Source organism: Cyprinodon tularosa, unplaced genomic scaffold (assembly GCF_016077235.1).
Source record: "Cyprinodon tularosa strain WSP-4 unplaced genomic scaffold, ASM1607723v1 ctg398, whole genome shotgun sequence".
Taxonomy (NCBI): Eukaryota; Metazoa; Chordata; class Actinopteri; order Cyprinodontiformes; family Cyprinodontidae; genus Cyprinodon; species Cyprinodon tularosa.
This window is the reverse complement of record NW_024039116.1, coordinates 362,773-376,412: the sequence shown is the minus strand read 5'-3', so window position 1 is coordinate 376,412 and position 13,640 is coordinate 362,773. Positions and strand designations below refer to the sequence as shown.

Here is a 13,640-nt window from a genome sequence, read left to right as displayed (position 1 = left end):
TTGTTTAGATCAACCCATGTATTTGTCAGAAAATGTACCTGGTTAACCAAACAACCAATAAAAATAATGCTAACTGATGGTTTACTAATCTGGCCTTTAGCTGTAGTCAAGTCTATTGTGTAATAATTGTGTACTCAGTGGCGACAGTGGTGCTGATGCAGAAGTTTGCCCTGAAACCGAAGGGTTGGTGGTTCAATCCTATTTTAGCCAAAGTGATCAATTTGTTTTGGTTTGCCCTTTTAAAGGAAAAGTCCGGTCAGCGAGGAATAAGAAATTAATTATTATTTATACCTAAAACTAATACACACGTGGTGATTTAATGAACTTAGCGTTAATCAGTAAAAAAATAAAAACAATAATTTGCGTCACAATCACTGAGTCTGGGAGTGGCCATTTTTGCCCAAATATACTAACACCTCCTAACATCTTCAAGCAGTGACGTCACGGTGCGGTAAGCCTAGCGCCATTCTCCCTGCTTTACAAGCAAAATCAATGGGAACTACTAGACACATCTGCAATCAACAACAATTATTGAAGATTTCCCAGAACTGGGACTTGATCAACAGCCAATACCGCACCATGACGTCACTAACCAGTAGTGGTGTTCTTTGAAAAACATGGATGCCTCCAGTAAATCACATTCAAATGAAAATGTATCTTAATTTAAAACACTTGTCATTTATTGAAAAGTATCTCATAATTTTATACTTAAAGTAATTTCCGAAGTTTGTATTCTGAATGTGACCAGACTTTTCCTTTAACAATGTGGATGGGTTAAAACACTTCCATGTTAGATTAGTTGTTTTAACCAAAAGATTGGTTAGTAGATCTATTGGTTAATCCATCTGGCGGAATCAGGTTAGCCTTTTACAGTTGCTTTTTATTTCTCTACTTCTGTCTCCTTGAACCCCAGTCGGCCTCAGCAGATGGCCGCTCACACTGAGCCTGGTTCTGCTGGAGGTTTCTTCCTGTTAAAAGGGAGTTTTTCCTCTCCACTGTCGCTACAACCATGCTTAGGTTGAGGGATTACATTCTAATCAATGAGTTGATGCAATCAATTGGTTTTCCTTAGATAGAAAACTTTGAATCAATTTTACTGTATGATCTGGTTGAACTGTAAAGTGCCTGGAGATGACATGTGTCGCGAATTGGCGCTATAGAAATAAACTGAATTGAATTAAGAGGAGTTATATTGTATCATAAATTTAGTAAACGTAACAGTAAAATGCTAAAAACTACTCCTAAAAGTAAATTTTCTTTCCTAAAAGTTACTCAAGTAACTGTAACTGATTAAAAATGTAACTAGTTACTACCCACCTCTGATGGGAAATGCTTTACATGTTTCCATCTCAGTACGTGTTTCTCTAAGTAAAGTTGTTAGTGGCGCACCAACTCCAACTTTATTTTCTCTGTAACCAATCAGCAGCCTATCTTAGCCATCAGAGGCTGAAAACTGTTTAAGATAAAATGAACTGGGTTTATATAAACTTAGATGTTTCCATGGTCAGGATTCTGCTTTGGTTTCTGTTATTGCTCGCCTTGCTGGCAGCTTCAGACTCAAAGGACCCTTAATTTAGATCTATACTAAATGAAAACCCCCAAAAAAGTTTTTTACTGTGGTAAAGATAGAAAATACTCTTAACAGAACCTCACTTAAAAATGTCCATTTAAGAATATAATGTTACCAGTATATCTTCAGATCTTCTCAAGCTACATTCTTAGTAAATTAAATACTAAACTCTATAAGAATAGTGTTTGGGAAAGGAACCAAAGAAAGAATACAGAGGAAGTCTTGCAGCATCAAAACTACACTTTAATTGGATGGGACATCTCCGGAGAACATAGGGACAATATTGATTTAGCTGATCCCCCAGAATCCTAAACAATGCTCCTTCCTTTTCTCCATTACAGCTCAAATGGTGCCTTTCTGGACACTCAGGCCCACGATGCAGTGCTTCAACCCACATTCAGCTTCAGACTTGGCTTTGGTGTTAACTCAGGGAAACAAATCCAGCTGAGCCTAAGAAAATGTGTCTACGATCAAAGCCTGCAAGAAGAATCCCCTGCTTTCTGTTTTACTTCACTCGGTGCCGTCTCAAACTCTTTAATTCCTTTCACATAGCGTGGCATGCGGCACATTAACACTGTAAATTCTGCTCCCACAAGGAAGGTAAGGGAGCCTGGGCAAAATGTCTTTCTCTCTCTTATGCCTGTGTGTGGAAATAATAATGGTAATGGTTTGCAGATGAGTGGAGGGAGCTGTGAACGGCATTATGATCGTAGCGCAATTAGAGAAAGCTCGAAAAAACAGACGGACGGAGTTCAGAGTAATGGCTCCAACACATTTAATACTGGAGGTGCAACGAAACATCCAGCTCACAAAACGAGACGATATTAGGTTTACTAGTAGGAGGGATTTTAGCTCAACTGATGTGGGAAGATTAAAACTTCAAACTTATTAAATATGGAGTAAATCTTTCTCAGGTAACAGTGTTATTTAAAGTAGAATACTTAACCCTTTATAGGGCCCTCAGTGAAATACTTTTAAAATCAACATTTCAAGCCAATATTGTTATTGGAATCTAGGTTAAAACATGATTACCTTTGCAACATTAAAAAATATGGATATTTTTATGGCAAAAAGTAATATCAATGTAATATATATGTATTAATATATTAAAGGAATATTACACCCAAAACATGATTAGCCTTCATTTTCTACTCACCCCCATACTGAACAACACCCTGGAGTACTTTTTTGATATCTCAAATGCACCTGGAGATCTGGGAGGCTTCTTGCTGTCTGCTGACATTCAAATAATGGAGGTCTATGGTGCCTGAGGCAGAAAGGTCCATAAAAGTCCACAAAAAACGTGTCAATATTCCTCCATACTGCTCGTCCAATGTATTCCAAGTGTCCTGAGTGGGTAGCGTCCATAATTTACTCGAAACGAAGTCATTTAGAATGTTTTTAGAGCATAAACAGTAGTGTATAGGATTTCCTAAAAGCACGTTCACGAGTCTACGGAAACCGCGGCAGACCAAACCAGATGAAAGTGCGCATTCAGCTCGGCAAAGAACTCATGCTCTTCCTCAACACTGAAGTCCTCAGACATTTTTCTTTCGTTGTTTCTTTCTTTGTACAGGTGAACAGCACATTTCTTCTTCTACGCTTGCATTATTGGCAAATTTCATTATACATTTATAATTTAGGAATTTGACATATTTTTGACTTAATGTAAGTCAAAATTAAATAAAATTTTATTAAATCTCAAGAAAACTGATCAATTCATCTGTAAAAAATTACAGCATTTTTTTATTTGGTTTGAAAAAAACATTTAGCAGATGAAAACTGGGATCCTATCTCAACACCACTGAAGCTATTACCTTATTGTTTTTAAATAATTAGTAAAACAGAATTTTTAAAGAAAAAACATGAAATAGATCCAAAGGACCTATTAGTAACCATGTCTGTTCCAGCGCATATCATCATTAGAATTTCTTTGAGTGTTATGTCTTCAGTACAGGGGCCATAACAGGGGCCAGGACATGATCTACAGGGGCACTGGCCTCCACTGGCCCCTGTCTAGAACCACCAATGCCTACGCTACATCCTGTGGCTAACTTTTTCGGGTTTGGATTTAAACATAAATCTAGTCCTTTTGAGTTTTATGTTTTCATTTTGTGCGTAATCTAAAGAAAGAAACAACTAAAATGCAGATAAACATGGTTTAATCATATTTTGCCGGACTGCTCTGAGCATGTCCGTTGATGACATCAGAGAAGCAGTTTAACGAAGAAAAGGTTAAAAGCATCAAAACTGTCTCACAAAACACATAAAAATTTTTTTTTTATATGTTTATTAGCATTCTTTAGAGAGTTAAGGATAGAAATAAGTCATTTTAGTACCATAATTACATTATTTACAGACAACCGGCTGTATATCTGTTGGCCCACAGATCGGGTAGTGACAGTCCTGTGTCATTAGCAACTATGGGTTCATCTGTTGTAGCCATGTTTATAAATTAGTCCTAACTTGTCTTTTAAATTCTTAATGTTTCTTTAACTAAAAAGATATTTTTTGAAATCTGTTTGCCAAAATCCTACCAAATAAATTAAAACTGGCGACTTCGTTGACGCTAACATAACTGCCATGACGCAGAGGGTGACGTAAAAAGTTCAACAAGATATCAACTTCTATTTTTGATTCAAATAAGAGCCAAAACTTTAATACAGCAGCCATCCTTATATCTGGGGATTATAATAACAGCTTATAGTTCAACTGTAATGAAATAGCACTTTGTAAGACCAACTTCTTTTATTGGCTATGATCCTGGGATTCAGTATCATAATGATCTCATGCCATGAAATGTTGTTACACCGTTAAATGATACCAAAACAAACATCCACAAACACATAATCAAAAGTGAATATGGTGACAACACCACATCTAAAGTGAATGGTAATGATGATAATAGATGCATACCCTGTAGGAATCGGACACTACGTAGCACTCAGGCATCCCAGGAGCTCTGGAAGGTTCTTCGTTCAACAGAAAAGACTCCGTTGCCTGAAATGTAACACAGAAGTCATTCATTTATTCACGGATGGAGCATTTTAAATCACTCAACTTAAATAGAGGAAGAAAAAAACTGTTTGCAAGGGTGCAGAATCAGATTAATGAAATCCTCCTTATCCCTCTTGACCTATATATCCCCCTCTCACCCCTGTCCCATTCACTCACTCCAAGCCCCACCAGCAGACTCTCCTTTCATCTTTGCATTCCAGACTTGTTCACGCGTGCAGATATTGTGTGCTGCCCGGCTCTGCCCATGTGCAGCGCAGGCCAGAGGCCTTGCCCTGTCAGCCGCCAACTCTTACTGAGAGGAAAAGTTTTTCGCTGTGGCACCGCCGTGCAATGCTCAGACACAATGGCATTTCCTGTGCCCTGCTATTTCACCTGCATGCTCACTTTTCTGTCAGCATCCACTGACTCAGCACAAGTTTACCCACAGCCTTACTTTGCACATATTCAGCTAAAACATATCCACTAATCATTTACTAAAGTTTTCACACCCCTTTAGCTTTTGTTTCTTACATTCATGAAAAGATATTTAAGTATTTAATTTGGGTTTTACCCATTAGATCTACCCAAACCAGCACAAAATATACCTGTTTTGAAAACCAGACATGGTTTCTCATTGTTTTACAGTTTTAAATCTGAAAAGTGTGGGATACATTTATATTCTGCTGTTTTTGTTTAATATTCAGCAATAATTATGCGTGTTAAATCTCCATTTCAGTCAGGATCCTACTAAAGTTTCAGAGGATTAGTAGTCAACATATATGAACTAAGACAACAATCATAAAAAACATACTCAAGATCTGATGTCACATGTATCTATGATTTGAAAAGCAGAAGAACATAAGCATAATTCCTAAATTTATTTACAAATTCAGACACCTATGCATACATTTTTATTGACAGTTATCTTACCCCATAGTGAACAAACAGCCTCATGAAGATTACAACAACAATAATGGCCTGTGAGGTCATAATAAAAAAAATCATCAACCAGTAAAGGTCTGGAGACATTTTTAACTATAATCTGTTACTTAAAAAAGAATTTAACACTGAAATAAAAATGAGGTGTTTAAGCATCCATGGTATACATTGACTTTTTAATAAAAAAAAATTATATGTATATATTTTTCCATTTTAAAATCTAAAGTGTTTTTTTGAAATAGAGAACAACAATCGTTCAGTTTGGTATATTGACAATTTCCTGATTCACATATTTTATAAAACACCTGAACTGACCGTTTTTTACTTTTCTGGCTTGATGAGAGCAGTGGGCTTTATGCTGCCCTCCAAGGCTTTAAACCTGGGTTTTAATGGAGACAAAGACATTTTCAAGCACATATCAAGGTGCTCATTTTGAGCCTTAATCCATATTTATTGTTGATTCTGTTCATGGTGGAGAATCCTGCTTCACAGCAGCAGGTTGAGCCAAACATACTCTAAATGTGCAGGGTTATTTTTGAGCACCATTTCACTTTTTCTTTCACCAGTTCACCACAGTTCTTCCAGCAGTCCACTCTTTCTCTGCTCTCTTTTTCTCATCATCTTCTCCTTCTTTCCCATTGCCCGGCTTGCCACAGGTTTGCCTGCTGTGTCTAAGCTATGCTTCCATCAACACCTTTGTTTATAGATGCTGGTGATCGGCCTGTTTTCCAGTGTGGTCCTGTTTCTCTGACCGTGACTAACTGGATGTGCTCTCTTCATCCTCTGGCATGAGAGTTGGCTCGGAGCTCGTCTGCCTGGCTGTGTGTTTCCTGGACGGGGCCGCCTTTTACAGCTGCTTTTTGTATCTCTGCTTCTGTCTCCTTAGGCAGCAGCCCAGACTGACAGCAGCTCATTGGCTAATTTGTATCACGTGCAGCCTGGTGACGGATGCTCTGGAGGGCTTTACCGTATTAACATGAGAAGCGGCGCAAGTCAAGTTAGACACTGTCATCGGACTACATGCAGTAATTTATAAATTACTTAAATCAGATTGGGTTAGGATTAGCCAGCAGGTGGATCCGGATCCGGTCCGCTAATCTGTGACCTTTTCTCTAGTCAAGTACAGGACTAAACTCAACTTTTAAAAAATTTCCGTAGATTTGAAAACTGATCATTAGAAACACTTTACTCCAAACCTCATTAAGCTGGAACTGTTCTGCATTTAAGATTGGGCAAATTCATCTGTCTTCATGTGCAAAGATGGAGTCATAACCCACCTGAAAGCAGAACAGTGATGGTCCACTTTATATCTATGCCCTTCTTTAACTTGCCCTTGCACATAAAGTCCCACATTGACATTAGTTGTTATAATGTGACAAAATCTATAAAACTTTAAGGGACAGAAATACTTTTGGCAGGGCACGGACCACGCATCTGCCATCATCCAGACACACACAGGCCACACTGCAGCCTCTGTGTTGCATAGCTAAGGTTTTATATCCACTGTTTGTTTCTATTCAGCGCAGTTCATTTGTATGCTATGGGATGCACTGGCAGAGGCTCTGAATGAGCAACCAGGGCAGTTCTGAAGTCAACTGAAGCAGCCAGACCAGACAACACGTATGGGAGGGAACCTAAAAGAGGAAATCTGGGTCAGGGTGGGAGTTCTGCATGGCTCAGAAATCACTAGCACTATTAGTTTTGCAAGTAAATTTAAATTCTTGGAATGGAGTAAACCTGTTAGGCTGAGGCTAAAATCTGCAGGGGAATGAAAATAACTCATTAAGCTGTGGGGTAAGATTCTTTATTTGCAAATGTGCTCCGAAACTTACCGGAAAGAAGGGAATAGGGAAAAATAATCCTGTTTTCCAGAACTTTCCTAACATACCTTAAGCTGGAACAAACGTGCTCCCAAAACAGGAACAAACTTTGCTCGTAGCCGGCAAGAAAAATGTAAACTTATTGAAACTGGCATGTGTGATAAACAATTCAGAGGGAACTCAAACAGACATTAGCTCGCTTAAGCATGAACATATGCACACGAATACGCTCATGCACGGGGTGACATGGGATTGCCCTTGAACAAATACATGCAGAGACACATGCATAAACACAGCACTATAATAAGTCCCAGACTTAGGCTAACCGAGCTGTGGCTGGAGACACAGGCTATTCATATTCCTCAGAATGAGAGGTTACAGCTTCGTCCTTTTCCTTTTTACTGTTGCAAAGGAAGGACATGTGAGTGTGTGATTACACTCAGCTTTTGTGGCCAAAGGTCTCAGGCAGGTTGATTAGCATCTGAAAAAGACAGGTTTCATTTAGCGCTGAGTTTACTGCGCATACGGACGAAGAGAGAGTCAGAAAACCGAGCCATCCAAGAATCTGGGAAAACACCCTTCATCAGATTCAGCCTCAGCGCCCAACTTCTGGCACATCTCAGCTAATATGTGAGGAAAACACTGAAGGAAAACCATTCGAAACCATATGTCCCACTAAACGGTGCCCTTGTCAAGCTCCCCAGGCTTTCCTGTTAAGCTTTTAAACTGCCCAGTCCAGCTGAGGGATATATTTTACTCTGCTGATAATAACAGAGCAGCAGAAAATTTGGCACAACAGTAGTCCTCGCCGCATTGTGTTTCTGGCACGTTTTAGTCATTTGAAGATGAAAAATTATCCACGCCACGCCGACAGTCAAGTTCCGGGTCGGTGTGGCTAGAAAGAACAGGAAATGAAAGGATAAAACACGGATGACTTATAGAACGGGGAGTCTTTCTCCACACCGCAGTGTTGTTGGAGGTAGAATATTTCAAATTATTTTATTTCCTCTATCCGTCATTTTAAACTTTATGTCAGAGCATGCTTATTTTAATGTATTTATAAGTTGCCAATTTAAACCACCGGTCACAAATCAAGTTTGATCGTTTTAAAAATAACTTTTTAACCACTTTCAAATTTCTACTGTGTTTATTATTTTGACAAATGTTTATATTTAATTTTAAGTTCGAATAAGTAGAAGATTTTAAAAGTTTTGGACTTTTCTTTCTGTTTTTTTTTTGTTTTACACCATTTTTTTTTCTGTTACTTAGTTTTAAAATAAGTTAAAAATAAGTCAAACTTATCTAAAAAATAAGATTGTTTCCATTAGTTTTTTTTATTTAATTAGGCTCAGTTTTAGTTTAGTTTTCATTAGTTATAGATTTGGTATTAGCTTTTTCATAATTCGCTTAACTTTTAGGTGCAGGATTTAAAAAAAGTGCATTGTTATACCAAATGAAGGTTTGCATATAAGCAATAAAAACGTAATGAAATATATTAAAAAACTGGATCAATTGCAGCTGATTTTAATTGTGTCCGTTAGAAAAATTAAACACCTTTTAAAGGGTTTTTAAGGTTGAAAAGTAAAACTGATCTACATGAATACAAAAGATATTTATCTATAATTTTAGTGTGTTTTTTTATAATACTATAATACTAAACTATTATAATAATTTATTATACTTTCCCCCTATGAATTACAGATCATATTTATTTAAATCAACCAATATGTATTATGTACCAACATTTCAGTTTCCATTTATTTTTATTAGTTAGCTATATCAGCTAACTGTAACCCTGCAGAATATTAACAAAATGCACTTTTCAAATGTTTTTTAGGTCTAATTTCTGCCTGTCCCCCAGAATGAAGAAATCATTTAAAGGAACATGTCTGATAATATGAGTTATATACAAACATATCCCTCAATCTAATTAACTTTAGGGACAGATTAGAAACAAATGCACTGGCATTGTTTTCTCTTAAAAAAGGGGTTACAGTGATTCTTCTAGATATTGGGACTCCAGCAACCAACAGTAAAAAACATTATTCACAATCAGAGAAAACCTGAAAAAGTGGGGAACCTTCCTGGTGTGTGCGGCCTACCAAAACGACTCCAACAGTTCATCACCCATCCATCCAGGATGTCACAAAGTAACCCTGTAAGATCTAAAGCACCGACAAACTCACGGGCCTTAGTCAGTTTGGGATTCAAACATATTAAGCAGGATCAAACAATTAGAAACAAACCTGACATAATTTACATCAGTAGGAGAGTTCAATCAAAATAACTGCAAAACCAAATTAACACAAGAGTTTGACCCAAAACTTTAGGAAACATCTTCTGAGGAGACAAGAGAGGAGCTTTCTGGAAGATGTGAATCCAATCACATGTGGCTTAAAAGAAAACATGGTATTTTAGAAAAACAGAAACGAACTTTTTTTTTATTTTTGGATCAAAAACTTCAATCCGATTTCATCATTTCAGCAATCCTCAGTGTCATGATCTCAGCCCTGCTCCGCCCTATTTTTATTGCTACTCATCTGATCTACCTGAACCTATCAGTATATAACCAGCCGTCACACCAGACATCAGTGCCAGATTATTTCAAGCCATTATTGAGATCTATTGCAGCATGCTGATTCCTGACTTCCTGCATGTTTGCCTGACCTGATCTGTCCCTTAGCCTGCCCAATCCCTGTCTGGCTTGACTGCCTGCCTGACCCTGATCCATTTACCTGCCTGCTTGTTGTCTAATCTGGAACTGGTTGTCAACCACCTCCTGGATTTCCCTCTGGTGCTTCATTGGACTTCTGATAAACTAGCTTTGACCCTGGACTTGGCCCCCGACTATGGATTCTGGTTTATCCTCCTGTTCCTCCTGCCTACTATTGTTTTGATGGTTCTGACCCTCTGCCTGACCAAGGAGTTTTTCTCTCGGACTTCCTGAATAGTGACAGCAACATTAGCGCTTCTGTCAACCGGCTCAAACCTAACCTCGTGGTTCTTCCCAGACTGATGAGATGGTTAGTGACCATTATGTTGGTGAATGCCCACCATATTGCTAACTTGATCACTTATATCTTCTGTTTCCATTCCCAAAAGTCCCTGCCCTAGTCCCTGATTCTACCAGCAGCAGTTTAATTTCAATAAACTGTGTTAAGCTTTCACAATGTTTGTCTAGTATGAATTCTGGGTGGCATGAATTATTCAGGGGCAACCCTGATCAATGCTGGGCTTAACTCTGTCAGTTTGAAATTCACCTTGAATTACAACCTTCATATTATCCCTCTGAATGCTCTACGTGATATCCCTATTAGCAGTTGCAGAGCAACTCTAGTATCTGTCACTCTTACCAAGCTTTCTCTCTGGGAACTAGTGGGTGTGTGTTCAGCCCTGTTTTACCTTGTTCTGAGGCAACCTGATAAATTTTGTCCATCAAACAGGGGGAATGACAATGTCAGGGCAGAATAAATGTAATTCCCTTTACTTTACCACAATGGGGGAAATTCACATTTGACCCATCAGTGGATTACCATTGTGTGTGGCGCCAGAGGAGCAATCAGGGGTTAAAGGTTTTGCTCAGGAACCCAGAGTGGAGGCTGTAGGGATGGAACCAGGTACAGGTGCTGGTCATAAAATTAGAATATCATGAAAAAGTAGATTGATTTCAGTAATTCCATTTAAAAAGTGAAACTTGTATATTATATTCATACATTACATACAAACTCATATATTTCAGATGTTTATTTTGTTTAATTTTGATGATTACAAATGACAACAAATGAAAATCTCAAATTCATCATATCAGAAAATTAGAATATTGTGAAAAGGTTCAAAATTGATGGCCCCTGGTGCCACACTCTAATCAGCTAATTAACTCAAACCACCTGCAAAAGCCTTTAAATGGTCTTTCAGTCTAGTTCTATAGGCTACACAATCATGGGGAAGACTGCTGACTTGACAGTTGTCCAAAAGACGACCATCGACACCTTGCACAAGGAGGGCAAGACACAAAAGGTCATCGCTAAAGAGGCTGGCTGTTCACAGAGCTCAGTGTCCAAGCACATTAATAGAGAGGCGAAGGGAAGGAAAAGATGTGGTCGAAAAAAGTGTACAAGCAAGAGAGATAACCGCACCCTGGAGAGGATTGTGAAACAAAACCCATTCAAAAATGTGGGGGAGATTCACAAAGAGTGGACTGCAGCTGGAGTGAGTGCTTCAAGAACCACCACACACAGACGTATGAAAGACATGGGTTTCTGCTGTCGCATTCCTTGTGTCAAGCCACTCTTGAACCACAGACAGCGTCAGAAGCGTCTTGCCTGGGCTAAAGAGAAACAGGACTGGACTGCTGGTGAGTGGTCCAAAGTCATGTTCTCTGATGAAAGTAAATTTTGCATTTCCTTTGGAAATCAAGGTCCCAGAGTCTGGAGGAAAAGAAGAGAGGCACTTCATCCACGTTGCTTGAAGTCCAGTGTAAAGTTTCCACAGTCAGTGATGGTTTGGGGTGCCATGTCATCTGCTGGTGTTGGTCCATTGTGTTTTCTGAGGTCCAGGGTCAACGCAGCCACATACCAGGAAGTTTTAGAGCACTTCATGCTTCCTGCAGCTGACCAACTTTTTGGAGATGCAGATTTCATTTTCCAACAGGACTTGGCACCTGCACACAGTGCCAAAGCTACCAGTACCTGGTTGAAGGACCATGGTATCCCTGTTCTTAATTGGCCAGCAAACTCTCCTGACCTTAACCCCATAGAAAATCTATGGGTTATTGTGAAGAAGAAGATGCAATACACCAGACCCAACAATTCAGAAGAGCTAAAAGCCACTATTAGAGCAACCTGGGCTATCATAACACCTGAGCAGTGCCACAGACTGATCGACTCCATGCCACGCCGCATTGCTGCAGTAATACAGGCCAAAGGAGGCCCAACTAAATACTGAGTGCTGTACATGCTCATACTTTTCATGTTCATACTTTTCAGTTGGCCAACATTTCTATAAATCCTTTGTTTTTATTGGTCTTCAGTAATATTCTAATTTTCTGATATGATGAATTTGAGATTTTCATTTGTTGTCATTTGTAATCATCAAAATTAAACAAAATAAACATCTGAAATATATGAGTTTGTATGTAATGTATGAATATAATATACAAGTTTCACTTTTTAAATGGAATTACTGAAATCAATCTACTTTTTCATGATATTCTAATGATGATATGCGCTGGAACAGACATGGTTACTGATAGGTCTTTTGGATCTATTTCATTTAAAAAAAAAATCTGTTTTACTAATTATTTGAAAACAATAGGGTGATAGCTTAAGTTGTATTGAGACAGGATCCCAGTTTTCATCCGCTAAATGTTTTGTTTTCAAAAGAAATACAATAAAATAAACTGAATTTATCAGTTTTTCTTGAGTTCTAATTCAGATTTTATAGAAAAAATAAGTTTAACTTGAATGAAGTCAAAAACATGTAAACATCGCTTAAAGCTACAGGGATATACAGTCAGAAATGTAATATATTATACATAATTATGTTATTTATCATCATCTACCAGCTCAGCCTCTTAACCTTAATATTTGCGTTGCCTTAGAATTCGTTATTTATAATTACATAGGAGCGGGTCTCGCAGCCATGGAGGCAGACATCTTTGCGCTACGGCAGCGCAGAGCCAACAAACTAGCGATTGCGAGATCGCCCATTACGCTCGAAAGTAACTACGGCAAGTTGAGAGAGATGAACTGAGACGGTACTGAAATCTATACCCTACACAGACTAATGAATTACTATCTGTAAAATTATCTATGTAAACAAACCACCTCATCACTTGAGAAGGTAGGTGATGCGGACGTCGTGGGAGACATTTTGTCCCGTAACGCTCGCCGTACTGTTGGGGGGGAGATGTTCATGTTGCTGCGGTCTGCAGTCTGGACGTTAGATGTCGCTGAAAATTACACACTGTAGCTTTAATTATGAATGTATATTGACCTTATAAGACATATGATTTTAATTAAACCTAATTGAATAGATATTCCACTTCATGCAGCTCTCTTAATTTGCCCTGTTTTTTATTTCATGCTTTTCTGTGCCCCCATAAAAACACGCTGGCCCCCTCCTGGCCCCCTGGTGCATTTGGTCTAGAACCGCCACTGTTGGATTGTTTTATCGTAGGGGACAGTTAGTAAGTAGCAAGTACGTAAACTTTATTCATTTAGAAACTTTTAAGATAAAAATCACAAAGTGCTTCAACAGACAAACCAGATTTAAAAAGATGATTTCCTTGATTGAAGTGGCATTACTTAGGCTAC

The 13,640-nt window shown here is 38.4% G+C and overlaps 1 protein-coding gene across 4 annotated transcripts in view; it reads right to left on the bottom strand.

Annotated features, from left to right (window-relative positions):
- Window positions 1-13,640, bottom strand: part of nfixb (nuclear factor I/Xb) — a 284,324-nt gene that overhangs the window by 256,089 nt on the left and 14,595 nt on the right. For all 4 annotated transcript variants that reach the window (XM_038297802.1, XM_038297804.1, XM_038297806.1 and 1 more), the window contains exon 2: window positions 4,487-4,570. In XM_038297802.1, coding sequence (XP_038153730.1) covers window positions 4,487-4,570 — 84 coding nt within the window. The remainder of the gene's footprint in view (window positions 1-4,486; window positions 4,571-13,640) is intronic.